The 16,616-nt window shown below is 38.0% G+C and overlaps 1 protein-coding gene across 2 annotated transcripts in view; it reads left to right on the plus strand.

The window, feature by feature from the left end:
* Window positions 1-16,616, plus strand: part of LOC126229552 (WASH complex subunit 5-like) — a 188,869-nt gene that overhangs the window by 43,869 nt on the left and 128,384 nt on the right. For both annotated transcript variants that reach the window (XM_049942316.1, XM_049942317.1), the window contains exons 4-6: window positions 5,597-5,788; window positions 7,000-7,220; window positions 12,359-12,584. In XM_049942316.1, coding sequence (XP_049798273.1) covers window positions 5,597-5,788; window positions 7,000-7,220; window positions 12,359-12,584 — 639 coding nt within the window. The remainder of the gene's footprint in view (window positions 1-5,596; window positions 5,789-6,999; window positions 7,221-12,358; window positions 12,585-16,616) is intronic.

Genomic DNA, 16,616 nt, shown 5'->3' on the forward strand with positions numbered 1-16,616 from the left:
GTCTTTCATGTACACTACTTAAAACATAACTAACCCCTTGAAAATGCAGTGTCTACTAAATAAGCACTAGTACTCTCACTGCAGCTGACTACTGGCAGACTTTTCCTTCTCGTGGGAACTGCGGGTATTGTCGAAATATACTCTATGGGTCCTTGCTGTAAAGAACTTGGCATAGTGGCAAACTAATATTCTCATGTTTTAAACTGTTCATGACTTGTGTTTATTTCCGCAGTATGTACTAAAAAGATGTCCCTAATTCCTCATCAGTGCACACCACTGGGTTTGATTGTCGATGGTGGTGAGAAATCCAGATCTGCCTTCATTTGATTCAAGAAATTGGTTCCAAATTTCTGACTTAAATTGATATCCATTGTCACTTAAGATGCACTATGCCTTGATTATGTTTTCAGAAAAAATTCCTTGCAGTATCCTGACCATGATGTTTTCATTGGCCTTTCTAAAGGGATAAAGTTTTACAAATTTCAAAATCATTGCTTGCACTAATTTTTGTATGGCGGTAGGGAGTGTGTCATGAATAACATGAAAAATCTCCACCGGTGGGGTGGGGTGATGGCATTTAAAGGTAAATTTTTTATGTTTTTCTGTAACAACTGGAAAACCATGTCTTGTAGCACAAATGTTTCCCAGTACAAAATTAAACTACTTTCAATTTCCTGCAAAAAGGTCCTATTCACTTTTTTCTAAAGGGCTTACAGCTTCCCCATTGCAAGGGATGTAAAAGTTATAGATTGTTAAAAATAGTATTTCAGTAGTATAAAATTAATGTTTTCTGTTAAGTGAAGTGGGTTAAGAACAAATATTAAGTGAGTGTACTATTTGTAAGAGCAGTAGAGGCATATTAAGGGATAACTTGTGTTCGGGGGCTGTATTTCGGTCTGGAGGGTCAGGGGTGGAGGATAGAAGCGTGAGGGAAGGTAGGTGTCAGGTTGAAGTCATGTGCTTCCCTCCTTTATAGATCTGAAAACTGAAGAGCAAGCAAGGGATTCTCCACTCTGTTTACCCCACTACACCACTACATCACAAGAAATAAATACAAAAAGAAAGATGATGAGACTTACCAAACAAAAGCGCTGGCAGGTCGATAGACACACAAACAAACACAAATATACACACAAAATTCAAGCTTTCGCAACAAACTGTTGCCTCATCAGGAAAGAGGGAAGGAGAGGGAAAGACGAAAGGATGTGGGTTTTAAGGGAGAGGGTAAGGAGTCATTCCAATCCCGGGAGCGGAAAGACTTACCTTAGGGGGAAAAAAGGACAGGTATACACTCGCACACACACACACATATCCATCCACACATACAGACACAAGCAGACATATTTATGTGTGGATGGATATGTGTGTGTGTGCGAGTGTATACCTGTCCTTTTTTCCCCCTAAGGTAAGTCTTTCCACTCCCGGGATTGGAATGACTCCTTACCCTCTCCCTTAAAACCCACATCCTTTCGTCTTTCCCTCTCCTTCCCTCTTTCCTGATGAGGCAACAGTTTGTTGCGAAAGCTTGAATTTTGTGTGTATATTTGTGTTTGTTTGTGTGTCTATCGACCTGCCAGCGCTTTTGTTTGGTAAGTCTCATCATCTTTCTTTTTAGATATATTGTTTCCACGTGGAATGTTTCCCTCTGAAATAAATACAAAGTTATACTGACCTTCTACGGTACGTCTTATGAATCACTGGTGATGCAGTGCGCAAATGTGCATGGAATGAGAAGGGGGGCAGCTGTTTATTTTCCACAAAGTGTTTTGACACTTCATGGAATGCAGATAAGAGTTATGAATAGTAGTAATGCAAGACCTCATACGTTCAGAATTTATGTAAATTGGTTCTTACTCACCCTGTACCGCAGCTGTAGCATTCGTTCAGAAAGGCAGCTTACTTCACCATGAGTGCTACTCGCTTTTCATTTTGCAGACAGAGTATAGCTTCGCAGCATTTCCTGTCCAGTTCTTTTATGTGAGTAGACAAAATAAGTTCACTGAGCTCCTGTTTATATGTTGGAGTTATTCTCAGTTTATTAAATGTAAGTACTTATCTGCAGTTGTTAAGTGAGTTGTTGTAAAAAAAAGATCATCAGCTGGAGCCTGCAACTGTCTTCCAAAATGAAGAGTCTGTACCAAGGGTAACATGCTGTCAATATGTATTCGACAATGTTGCTTTCTTTCTATCTATTTAACACTAGTTACCAGCAGATTACTCTTCTAGGCCTGAGGTCATTGGTCCCCTAAGCTTACACACTACTTAAACTAACTTAAGGGTAAATTTGGAAAAGGGAGTGCAGGGGTAAAAAATAAAAACCTTGTGGTTTGCCAATGGCATTGTAATTCTGTCAGAGATGGTGTAGCACAGTTGAACGGAATGGAAACTGTTTTGGAAAGAGGTTATAGGATGAAAATCAACCAGCGCAACACAAAGATAATGGGATGTAGTCAAATGAAATCGGGCAATGCTGAGTTCTTTAAATTAAAGATTGAGGCACTGAAAGTAGTAGATGAGTTTTGCCATTTGGGCAGCAAAATAACTTGTAGAGAAGATATAAAATACAGACTGGCATAAAGGGGATATAAAATTCAGACTGGGAGTAGCAAGAAAAGCAATTTTGAAGAACAAGAGGAGTTTGTTAACATCTGTTATCAATTTAAGTGTTAAGAGGTCATTTCCGAAGGTATTTGTCTGGAGTGTAGCCTTGTATGGAAGTGAAACATGGACAATAAACAGTTCAGACAAGTAGAGAATAGAAGATTTTAAAATATTGTGTCCTAGAAGAATACTGAAGATCAGACAGGTAGATTACATAACTAATGAGGGAATACTGAATCGAATTGGGAAGGAAAGAAGCTTATGGTACAACCTGACCAGAAGGAGGGATTGATTGATAGGACACATTCTGAGGCACCCAGGAATCTTTGAGATGCCAGTGGAGGAAAGTGTGGAGGTTAAAAATTTTAGAGGCAGAACTTGGCTTGAATACGGTAAGCGGATTGAAATGGATGTAGGATACACTACTTTTGCAGAGATGAAGAGGCTTGCACGACTGAAGACCATAACAATAACAGCATATCCAGTGCCGTGTGAGTGTGAATGATGTGCTCAGTCATTCGACTGTTGTGGATCCCTACTTATCTTGCCACTCGGGAGTACCTTATGATGCTCCCATTGATATTTATGGTCATTGTTGTTTGCATGTTGTTCTTGCATGACTGTTATGGTACTGAGATTAGGAAGGACCACTGTCTTAATGTTTGATAAGTGTGTGGACTACTCATCATCTTGGAGTGTAACATTTTTATATCTTAATTGTTTTGAATGTATGAATTTACCTTCAAAAGTGTGTGTAAATGATATTCAAAGCTGTATTTAGGTTTTGAGCGATAAATTTGTGTTGTGACATATTATGTGATTTAAATACATTTTTAGAAAAAAAATGAAATTTGTATTGATAAACCGGTGAGATTTTTCAGTGACAGCAATATTTCAGTGACAGCAAGCATGAAAGTTGTCACTGAGAGCTACTGAAAATAATAGAGTATTTTTCTACTATTCCAGTGCATAATGCAAATGCTGAATGTGTTTCTTACTGGTTTTTCCCCAGTGGAAATATGAAAGAGAAAGATTCAATATTAACCCTCAAAAGGCTGCTATATTACTGAAATACTATAACAAAGATATTAGTTGCTCAGTAGTTGTTCAGAGAAATATGGTTAAAACTTCAAGAAAAGTGTTGATATCTGTGAGTACAGTATACCAGGGTAAGTCAGTAAATAAGTCAGAAATATCAGTTTACCTTATACAGTGATTCAATTACATGCACATGTTTTGGTGGCAGGTTGCGGCAAACATATGCTTGTCTCACAGGCTGCTAGATATAGCAAGGCAGCCAGTGCAAGATGGTGATTGTGCCACATGAGTGTACTGGGGTAGGACAGCATGCGATCATGCACTTTGTGGACCAAAAGACTGTTCATAGAAGTAGTGCATTGCAAAATGCGTCCTGTGTATGGTGACAACAGTTTATCACAGGAAGCTGTGTTCAGTTGGATCCAGGAGCTTAACAAAGGAGGGAAAAGCATCAAAGATTGAGAGCATCTGGGTCATCCTGTAGTGGTGACAATAGATCATTCGTTATGACCAGCATGTGACGATTGGTGACATTGTACGTGCTGTAGGCTGTTCACATGGAACTATGTACAACACCATGCATGAGCAGTTGAATTTTCATAAAGTTTGTGAACAGTGGGTGACCCACATGTTGACTGAGGAGCATAGAATGAACAAAATGGCTGAGTCTTTGAAGCACTTGTTTGGTACTCTGAGGAAGGAGAGAACTTCATAACATAAATTGTTACAAGGAACGAGCCTTGGGCTCACCAGTTTTAACCATAAATCAATCAGTCATCTGTGGAGTGAAAACATTCCAGCTCCCAAACAACAACGAAGTTCTAGGCTGTTCCATCAGCTCACAAGTTCATTCTCACCGTGTTTTGGGATGTGCAAAGGGTCATACTAATGAAATGCCAGTCTCACATTGCACCACTCCATAGGAAATCCAACAGGGTGCTCGCTGCAGATGACCTGGTCTCCTAACAAAGAAAGCAATTTTTCTGGATGACAATGCCTACCCTCACACAGCAAGACAAACACAGGAGGTTTTGTGAACATTTCATTGAGAATGCTTGAAACATCTGCCCTATGATCCAGACTTAACCCCAAGAGACTTTCGTTTGTTTAGGCACCTAAAATCTCATTTGGGTGGCTGACGTTTTGAAAATAGTGATGATGTAGTCAAAGAGGTTGCACATTCACCGTGACAGCAACTAAAATACGAGTACTTTGCTGCCTTATATCAAAGACTTTTAAGGAGATTGTGTGTGTCTGAATGTATACATGTGTAAATATCGGGAAGCTACATTGATTATTATTGCTGCTGTTCTGTTTTGTGACTTACTTGTTGACTGACCCTTGTATAAAGTAGTTATGTTTTAAAATAATGAAATAATGGAATGTCAAATCTTAGCTTTCAGTGTCTGATCCTCTGCTGTATCATGATGTTTTATGGTGAGGCCTACATTTTACTCCTTCATGTTCTACATTTCTCTAAAACGATCTAGTAACCTCACTCAGAAGTAGTACACACACATTACTTAATACCATGGTTTGTGAAATGTGATGGTGTGATTTAGGTGCTTTGGCAGTTTGAGGGGTCTGGCACTCATTTGAAAATTGATGTTGGAATCATAATTTACCTTTTATAACTAGATGGAGATTGTATTACCATATGCAATTTCCTTGTCTCTGTCACCATTAACTGATAGGAGTACAATAATGTAGCTATGTTAGTGAGGTTCTGTATTTGAACTTAGCTACACCAGGATGCCTGATCAGATTAAATTTCTGATTAAATTAAGTTTTGTTTTTCAGTTTGATGATTGTGTGTTATGCTTTTTATGTTCTGTGATGGTGCTTTCGTAAGACAGTATTCACAAAAATTCACGTGATGGTGCTTTCATAAGACAGTATTCATAAAAATTCACTACTGTAACTTTTTTAATGTGTGATATTGTTATTCTGTTCACAGCAACTACAAGATTTAGATGAGGAATTTCGAGAAAATTATACAGAAATTTTGACCAGGTTCTACTTAACATTTGAAAGTATTCACAAGTATGTGACCGATCTCAACCACTTTTTAGAAGAGCTGGAGGAAGGTATTTATATTCAACAAACTTTGGAAGGAGTACTTCTCGATGAGGAAGGACGACAGTTACTAGTAAGCAGGATTGATTTTTTGTGGTTGTTTGTTTGTTAATGCATTGATATTCTGTTCTCTATTGATTCTTAGCTATGACTCCATTAAAATTATCAAAGCAGGAATTATTGATTAATTGGAAAATATTAAATAAACAACTTTTTGGACATCTACTCAGATATTTACTGAAAAGTTTGTAGTTCAAACTGCTTCACCAAGATCTTCCACTTGGTCTTCTATTCATGTTGTTGAATATAACAGCACCAATGTAAATGTTGCCGCTTTTTCCACGGTCATAAAATACTATCCGTCCATCAGGTTGCTGAAAAAGCAGGAGATGAAAGATAGTAGATTGGTAAGTAAGATGCCAGCTTCAGTTCAGAGTTGATAGAAGGGACAGAGTGGGAAAGATGGATTAAAAATTGAAAAGAAATTAAATTTAGAGAGAGTAATTCAGTTATTGAATAGAAAAAAGGAGAAAATAAGGAAGAGGAGAAAAAAGAGGGTGAGAGACAAGGAGGGAGTTGGGGGTATGAAAAAAAAGGGGGGGTTAAGTAAATAATTATGTAGAGGAGAAAGGGGAGCTTATGCCAGTTGAGATTAAAACATGGAAGGGTGCAGGATGAGGGGATATGTTGAAAAGTAAACAGTAGCCAACATGCCAGTTGGTAAACAGCAAGATTGGTTTTAGAAGTTGCTGTCTCTTAACTGTTGTAGGATTTACCAGTGTGGGTCTGGAGTTAAGTGGTTGTGGGTAAGTGCATTGGCAGGCCTCACAAAGGGAATGATTACAGGAGCAACAAACTTGCTGCACTGTAATGTTCACAGACCGTTGTCCACACCCTACTGTTGTCATCATGAAATATTTTCACTGTTAGACAATCTTGTAGCACTATCTGATTGATTTTGCTATGTCACTTACATGCTCTCTGATGGATGGCTTGAAACATTAGTAGACTAGTGATAAGCCTCAGGCACTGATGAGCTTTATTTAGTTCCAACATTTGCAACTCCATATCCTGCCATGCGGTATGAAACCCATGTTTCACTTAAAGAAAGACAATTTTTGTTTCATGAAACTTGGCAGTTGAGTTGTGTAACTTATAATGCCATACTTCCTGTGATTTAAATTTTTTTCAACTTTATGTGTTGACAATGTTAATTACCTTAAATTTGAATTCAATGTAGGGCTCCAGTGCATGGTACATTTTCAGATTTTCTTCTGTTTCCAGTGTGAAGGTCTGTACCTGTATGGTGTGATGCTGCTGTTAGTTGACCTCCACATAGAAGGAACGGTCAGGGAGCGCATGCTTGTTTCTTACTATAGGTACAGTGCACAGAGATCCAGTGCTGACAGTAACATTGATGATGTGTGCAAATTGTTGCGCTCTACTGGCTTTGTAAATACTCCTGGTGCGAAAAAAATACCAAACTATCCAGTAGAATACTTCAGGTAAATGTCCTGTACTGATGCCAGAGTTTTTACGTCTATTTACTTTCTTTAATTGTATTATTCAAATTTGGCACACTTTGTGAACTGTATGGTGAAGTTACTTATTACCAGCCGTCATTAGAATTCAGAAACATGCTGTATGAAAGTGAATTTGTTCGTGACTTTTGTAAAGGCCTTCATGCTGATCTGCTCTATGAAATGCTAGTAAGTGTAATAAAATTCAACACAGAATACATTCCTATTCAGTTTAAATTTGCAGCCCTAACTATATGGCCATTCAGTTTTTGCCAGTTTAGAGTGTAAGTTCTGATAACTTTATCTCAGTTATCATTGCATTTTAGATCTGCTTCTTATGTTCTCCTTGATTTATCCATCATCAGGGTCTATACACCCTAGGATAACCAGGAATTTTATCATATGGGCTAAAACAGGGAAAAACCCATGAATTTTTTAGAATTCCAGAATTTTTTGTCTTACCGTATTTACTCGAATCTAAGACGCACTCGAATCTAAGCCGCACCTGAAAAATGATACTCGAAATCAAGGAAAAAAAAATTTCCTGAATCTAAGCCGCACCTGAAATTTGAGACTCGAAATTCAAGGGGAGAGAAAAGTTTTAGGCTGCACCTCCAAATCGAAACAAAGTTGGTCCATTGTAATATGAAAGACAATTTAGGTCGAATGAATGACGATACAGCTACAGTAGTTTGGTTCGAGTCATAAGCTTAGCAGTTAAGCTTTACCAGGTAGCCATTTCTATGCGTCAGGCACTCCGTCCGTATTTATACGGGTACCCTTCCTTTTTCACGTGCTTTGTCTGGTTTGAATTTATTGCTTATTTTTCTTTGATCTGATAAGTGCTGTTCTCTTTGTTTTAGGCGTTTACGTCACTCTAAGCTGAAAATGCATTACTGTACTGTGTCATGCATTGTTTGTCACATTCTGATGATGTGTTTTTGCGAACCGGCCGCGGTGGCCAAGCGGTTCTAGGCGCGACCGCTACAGTCGCAGGTTTGAATCCTGTCTCGGGCATGGATGTGTGTGATGTCCTTAGGTTAGTTAGATTTAAGTAGTTCTAAGTTCGATGACCTCAGATGTTAAGTCCCAAAGTGCTCAGAGCCATTTGAACCATTTTTTGTGTTTACGACCTGTTGCCGCTCGCAGCATGGCTTGCTTTTGTGCACGTTACCGCCGCTTACAATTAAAAAACGAAAGAGAGGAATCGTCTCATTAGCAAAACAATGGCAAGAGACTCCTATTTGTTGTTACTTACACTGCTGCTTTCTTCAATAATGATCAACAAGAACCAAATAATAGACTGCGTATGATAGAAGATGTTCTGAATGAGAGTTTAGCGAAAATTTTTCTCTGTTTGAAAATCTTTGCAGACACCTCTTTAGTGCATTAGATTCTGCACCGAAATTAGTCATCTTAGATTTAAAAATCTAGTCAATTGCCGTGCTTCATTTCTGACTGTACCACTATTAGGCATAAGAATAATACAAATATAAACATGACATGATATGTATATTTTTCCGCATTTGCTGTTGTCTCACTCAAGTTTCGTAGTTTATTAGGCAGACTGGATTTAAATGAGATAGCAGCAAACACGAAACAATACATGGCAAAATGTTTATATTCGTATTATTCTTATGGTGAAGAGAATACTGCATGTGATTCACAATACATAAAAGTTCCTATTAGCAACCATCTCTTCTCACAGGTAGGAAAAAATTCAGAACGTAGAGTTGGCCATATTGACAAACATCCCAAACAGTCTTGCCAGTCGGATTTTCGTAGTACATTGAAATGCTGCTACATTCGAAGATGAACAATACGGAATTTGTATTTACTTCGTTGGATAATGTATGAAAATGCAGTGGTCGAAACTAGGGGCAGAGAAAAAAGCTCATCTTCCACCTTTTTTTATTTTTTTTTTTTTTAATTTATTTACTTACGCAGAGGTTTTGGCACCAGTATCTATCTTTGTGCCTGCAAATCATGCCTGTGTAGCGCTTCATATATTCGATGGCAGAACTTAGTTGTGGCAGCACCTACCAACATTTTTCAGAACTTCCGCTTACTTTGCACTCAATTCTAAGCCGCAGGCGGCTTTTTGGATTACAAAAACTGGAAAAAAAGTGCGGCTTGGATTCGAGTAAATACGGTAGTTTTCAATAAAATTTTTGTAATTTTTACTGGTAAGAAATGATAATCTAACAAAGAATTTTACTTTAGCCTGCCACTGCAGAATAATGTGCACCAATAAAATGTAAACAAAAGAAAAAACTCCAAGATAAAACTAAATTGCAAAGAAAATGCTCAATATACAACAACAAAACACAGTGTGCAAGCAAACATCTGCCGACAGCAAAATATGTCAAAGGCTTTACGATGAAGACTGTGCAATGCTTTGTAAAAACAAACTGCTTTTGATGAGCATGATGTCACACTGTTTACATTTCTAACAGGTCACAGGAAAATATTGTGAATTATGGTTTGAGGAGTGTTACTTTCAAAGTAAATTTCCTTTTATGAAAGATAAATTACATTAAGTGTGACAATGTGCGATGAATTTCTTAAATCAAAGAGCATTGTCTCTCATTCAAAACTTAACACTTTCAGGAGCACCCACGGAGCAAAATTTCGGACCCATAGGACCAGATATTTTATGTCATTTAAAATTTTACTGGCACATTTGTGTTTGATATATCTTATAGGATAACACATTCAAAAAATATTGATATTATATGTGGAAGCTTAGCTTTTCTTCTACATCTACATCTACAAGGTTACTCTGCAATTCACGCTTAAGTGCCTGACAGAGGGTTCATCGAACCATTTTCATACTACTCTCGAATGGCGCCTGGGAAAAAGGAACACCTAAACCTTTCCGTTCGACCTCTGATTTCTCTTAATTTATTATAATGATCATTTCTCTCTACGTAGGTGGGTGTCAACAAAATATTTATGCATTCAGAAGAGAAAGTTGGTGATTGAAATTTCGTAAATAGATCTCGCCGCAAGGAAAACTGCCTTTGTTTCAGTGACTGCCATCCCAACTCGCTTATCATATCAGTGACACTCTCACCCCTATTGCATGATAACACGAAACGAGCTGACCTTCTTTTTGCACTTTTTCGATGTCTTCCGTCAATCCTACCGGATAAGGATCCCATACTGCGCAGCAATATTCCAGCAGAGGACGGACGAGTGTAATGTAGGCTGTCTCTTTAGTGGGTTTGTCGCATCCTCTAAGTGTTCTGCCAACAAAGTGCAGTCATCGTTTCGCTTCCCCACAATATTATCTATGTGGTCATTCCAATTTAAGTTGCTCGTAATTGTAATTTCTAGGTATTTAGTCGAATTGAAAGCCCTTAGATTTGTGTGATTTATCGTATACCCAAAATTTATCAGATTTCTTTTAGTACCCATGTGGATGACCTCGCACTTTTCTTTCTTTAGTGCTGACTACCACTTTTCGCACCATACAGAAATTCTCTCTAGATCATTTTGTAATTGGAATTGATCATCTGATGATTTTACTAGGCGGTAAATTACATTATCATCTGCAAACAATCGAAGGGGGCTGCTTAGATTATCACCTAGATCATTTATATAAATCAGGAACAACAGAGGGCCTATGACACTACCTTGCGGAACGCCAGATATCACTTCTGTTCTACTCGATGATTTGCCGTTTATCACTACGAACTGTGACCTCCCTGAGAGGTCAGTTTCCTCTCTGAGGGGAAATCACAAATCCAGTCACACAACTGACACGATACTCCATATGCACGCAATTTGATTAATAGTCACTTGTGAGGAACGGTATCAAAAGTCTTCTGGAAATCTAAGAATATGGAATCAATCTGAGATCCCTTGTCGACAGCACTCATTACTTCATGGGAATAAAGAGCTAGCTGTGTTGCACTAGAATGATATTTTCTGTTGGTTATGTATCAATAGGTCATTTTCTTCAAGGTGATTCATAATGTTCGAGTACAGTATATGCTCCAAAATGCTACTGCTAATTGAGGTCAGTGATATGGGTCTGTAATTCAATGGGTTACTCGCATTTCCTTCCTTCAATATTGGTGTGACCTGTGCTACTTTCCAGTCTTTAGGAACAAACCTTTCGTCAAGTGAGTAGTTGTATATGATCACATGACATGAGCTGTGATTGGCTAACAAAAACACATCACTATCTCGATTTCAGTGCTTCAGAAACGAACGTGCTGTGTTTGGTGGATTTCATGTTTATATTTTCGTATTATGAAAAATGTGGTGTACTTGCTGCTGCGCATCAAAGATATTCCCAAAACACCCCTCCCCCCTTTTTTTCTGCATTTTGTTCCCTAAAATGCCAGATGTTCGCGCTAGTGTATGAAACCTTTACCATTCAAAGGATTGAGAAGTTTCTCAGTTGTGAGGGAAAGTATACTGTCACTTGAAATGGAAGAAGTGTATTTTCACTTAGGAAAAAGCGTCTTTTTAACTGGGAAATCCGAAAATTTATTTCCTTGTCTGCATATACACCCTGGTCGTGCATTACTTTGCTTTGAAGGTAGCAGAATTCCTTCGCTTCATGTACTATATGGTCCCAAATTTTTATGTTAATTTTATCACTAATCTCATTTCTCTTCCTAATAATTCTTGTCTTGATTTGGTTTACTCATAGTCCATATACTGTGCTCATTTGACTTAATTGCGTTCAACAGGCCCTGTAATTCTTCGTCTGAGGATAGCAATGTCAGCAGTATATCTTACCAGTGGAATCCTTTCACTCTGAATTTTAATGCTATTGTAGAATCTTTTTTGAATTTCTGATGTTGCTTCTCCATTGTACAATTTGAATGGTAGGGGAGAAACCCTGCAGTCTTGCCTCACATCCTTTATTTTTCCTTAACAGTCAAATCTGGGCTTCACTGTACCCATTTTGGTGGAGTCCCTTAATATGCTGCAACTTAGCTGTGACTCTTGTCCTCGTCACAGAGATGGGATGGGTACTGTGGGTAAAAATGCTTAGGATCGTATACTACTGCATTGGATGATGAGTTTTGAACCTATGAACTTTTAATCATTATTTAAAGCAGTAATGTTGTGTACTGATTGATTTAATTTCTGTTTTCTTACAGGCGATTTACAATAAATCCACTGTATGTGGAAATGGTTTTGGGTCGTTTGCGGTCAGATGATATTTATAATCAGCTTTCGGCTTATCCTTTACCTGAGCACAGGAGCACTGCACTGTCAACTCAAGCTGCAATGCTGTATGTGTGCCTCTTCTTTGATCCAAATGTGCTGCACAACCAGACTGCCAAAATGAGAGAGATTGTTGATAGGTTTTTCCCTGATAACTGGGTAAGTTACATCATTCAGTAATACGTAGTCATCTTATGCCATGTAATGGGCCTAGGTGGTAATGTTTTAAAGTTAACCTTTTGTTTCATCATTTCACATTTTGTGATAAATGTTTTTTATAAATAACAAAAGTAAAAAAATCAGTTATGTTTGCCTTTTGCAGGCATTTGTTTGATAATGGATACATAGGTGACAGTTGGCTGCAAGATAACACACTGAAATAGTTACAGTTCATCCAAAAATGACAATTTTGTGTCATGCAGTTTTTAAGCAGACTTCTTCCAAAGACATCACAAAGTCTTCAGCCAAACTTCAACAAATTACAGTTTACTGGGTGGCTGCTGCTACTCACATTTCAGATCACTATGTATCAGTTACATAGAGCACACTATTTGCTATTACCAGTTCTATATAACAGCTCCCATTCTCCTTTCTTTCGTGGTTCTATATATAGTTTAAATCCGAGTGAATTCATACCAGTTCTTAAAAAATTATTTTAGGGGGCTTATTTCATATAGTTTATTTTAACATAAGTTTAGTTAATATCATAATAGAGTTAACACACACTTTCTTGTACCAGTTCATATTCTGTTTTAAGTTAAAATTACTGTGGTCCTACTTTTTATTGGTATGGAATCTAAACAGTATCCATTATTATGTTTTTATACAAACAGTTTCTTGTGTTTTTTTACTTTGTATGATACCGAAACATTCTGATCCAGCTCATGTAATGAAATATGTGCATAGCCATTTATTGGTCAAAATTTTTCAGATCTGGTTTGGTTAACTGATGAAGATAATTGTTGACTAAACTATTGTTAAAGCCTGAGTACTAGAAGGTATTCTTAAACATAGTGAATAACTCAGCTCAGTGTAGGTCTCTTTGAAGTTGCAAAATTATTAATGGTGTTCTTCTAGGTATACAGCCAAGTTGTTAACATTTTTTCCACATTATTTCGATGACCAACCCGATCATCTTCTTCAGATGCTGTGAGTTTTGCTGTTGTGAGTAGTCACTACCTGGGTTCCAAAACCAGAGTGAACTATTGATATCCCATGCCACCATTTATAGCTGAGTTCAACCCCTGACATCCACTATGCCATTTGACACTCGTCTGTTTTTCAGAGCCCATACCAACATTTCCTGAAATGCACGTTCTCTTAGTGTTTCCCTGGCCTAGTAGATGTGATAGTTAGAGACCTCTTAATAAATTGAGTGTCAACCCAAAGCCTCATTTAAATTGCAACCTCAACACTTATCAGTGCTGATACCAATCACCTGTAAGAAAGAATGAGTAACACTCAGAAACCTATGGCGGACAAAGAAACTGCAATTCTGACAGCCAATATGAGCATTGCTATTGTCCTAATGTCACATGTGGACTACAATAAAAAGATTGTAGATGTTGTGAATGGCATTACCTAGAGATAGCTAGATGTCTGTCCCACAGATAAAATCCAGAGGAAGACACTGACTCTTCTCAATGAGTCAGGCTGGCTGTGTGATGTCATTAAGGGTCTTGGAACTCAAGCAACTGTGCCACTACCATTATATGACCTTCCTAAGATAAACAAGGAAGCTATTTCTCTAAGATCCACAGTGTGTGGTGTGGCCACATGCAGCGATGAAGTTGGAAAGAGTTCCTTGAACATTTCAACTCTGTCCATCCTAATGTAACATTCACAATGGAAATTGAAAACGAAGGCAAGCTGTTGGTTAAGAGAAAACTGTATGGGTCCCTGGCTAACAGTGTATGTAGAAAATCCATGTGCACTGACTGTTATCCCCACATTTTGAGCCATTGTCCTCCCTCACAAAGAAATTCAGTATGAAAGACTCAGGTCCATAGAACTTGAACACTTTGACAGGGACAGCATCACCAAAGAAGTGAAACATCTACAAATAGTGTTATAAATGAACAGCTTTTCATTAATTAATCACACTGAAAAATCTAGGAGATCACACTGGAGAATCCTCTCTCTAATGGCACTCTTCTCATAGACAGCACAAATCCTGCATTTGGTCATGTTCAAAAAGATCTGCGTGTGTTAACAGTTACAAGACTTTATAATGACTGACTGTCAATACATGGTAAAAAGTGCCCCTGCAACACATTCTGGTGGTGAACAAAGCTTTTATGAATTTATGCTTCTTTAATAACATCAATTAAAGAAATGTGAAGCTATCATCAATGAGCTATTTGGTTGAACACTACAGTGTTTTACTAGGACTGATCCATTTGAAGGTGATATGCCCTCGCCTTTCTGTAACCTTTAACTTGACTTAACCAGATAGTTTTATAGGAACCTGTAGTTTGAGAGAGATTTTGAACTATGGTACAGCTTGGCAGCTTTCAGTTATACAAATCATTGCTATAGGCCAGGGCCAGCCAAACGCTGCACAGTGTGCAGACGTGTGGAAGTGCTGCACATGTGCGCACGTGTGCGACAGCGACATCTGTTATTAGACATGTGTCCTAAATGAACGGCGGCGGCTCCACTTCCCTGTTTATGTGGTACACGCAAGAGCTTGTTTGTGAAAGATTTTTCTCGGTGATGAAAATGAATAAATCAAGGTTTCGATCAAGTATAAGTGATGAAAATTGTCGCAACTACTTGCGTTTGTCAATGAGCCATGCTTTTGTGCCCGATTTTAACTATATCATTTCTCATGATGAGTGATAAACGTGTTTGGATTTATTCCTTTCATAATTAAAAATTATTGTTTACTAATTGTGCATTATTGCCTCATTCTGCTCCATGTTACACTATTATCAGGAAAATTGGTCATTAAACCGATTGTTCCAATATATACTTACATTTAGGGTTTTTTATTAATGTGAGAAGGGCTACGCTCAGCTGAAGTCGATAAAACATAACATTCATCTAATTGTCGGTTATTATGGAGATTTCAGACAGAACTGATGAAAGATATAGCAATAATGGTATTGAAATAGCAGGTGATCATTGAGAGGTCTGCGGTTATCATTCTGTTCAGAGGTCAGTGAGACAGAAATTATGTGGGTGTAACTGAGGGCACCGAGAATTAGTTATAGGAAACCTTGCATTAGTTTAATGTTATTTGAAATCATGAATAAGGTTCGTTGGAAGTCGCTAAGTGCTCTCTTTCTTAAATACTAGATCAAAAACATTACGCGTATTTACATGCCGTCAGTCAAACTGCCTTAATAAAAACCCACGGTTGTTAACTGTATTGCTTGTCTTACTGGGTTAAACTGTTAACATAAAAGTAGACGTCTCAATGAGCAGACTGTGACAGTAATGTTTAATACACGAAATACCTTCCCATGGTTGGCTTGCAAGCTGTGGAAAGAGCACTAGAATTCGCCGGTGCAGAGTATCCCAGCAAGTGGATAAAGCGACATATATGCGTAGAAACACGCACTACATGAACGCTGATGGCTGCGGCGTGCACGCTGTGACCCGGAAGTTGCACATGTGCAGGAGCACCGCACGCGTGCAGAATTTCTGGCCGGCCCTGCTATAGGCAAAAGAAGCAGTAAGTGTCAGAAAGAAATTCTTTGACTTACAGCAATGTAGAGAGAAAAAATATTTTTACAGGGCTACTTAAATGAAGCATCAGAAGGTATTCTGAGAGTAATGATAAGGAGAAATCATAGTTGTTTTCTCATTTTATGGTGTTTCTCCAATATTGTTGTCATGGAGTCAGGTAGAGATTTGAAGGAAAAATTATTTCACATTATAACTGTAATGAGTAAAGATACCATCTGACAACATAGTGACTAGTGGATTGGCACATAAACAAACATAGTAACTGGGCTTATGGAAATATATTTTCATGTGTCTTGCCAACTCAAAATATATTTCTTACTTCCATATACAGATGAATTACTGGAATGTCACCCATTACTGCTACTCCTATGACGGGTAGATATACAGACAAATGCAACAGTACAGCTATAGGCCCTTACGTGGGATTCTCTTATGCCTACATTTGAACAAAAATACAAATTTATTGTCTGAGCTACCACATTCAAGTTTTCGTTTACA

Source organism: Schistocerca nitens, unplaced genomic scaffold (assembly GCF_023898315.1).
Source record: "Schistocerca nitens isolate TAMUIC-IGC-003100 unplaced genomic scaffold, iqSchNite1.1 HiC_scaffold_375, whole genome shotgun sequence".
NCBI lineage: Eukaryota > Metazoa > Arthropoda > Insecta > Orthoptera > Acrididae > Schistocerca > Schistocerca nitens.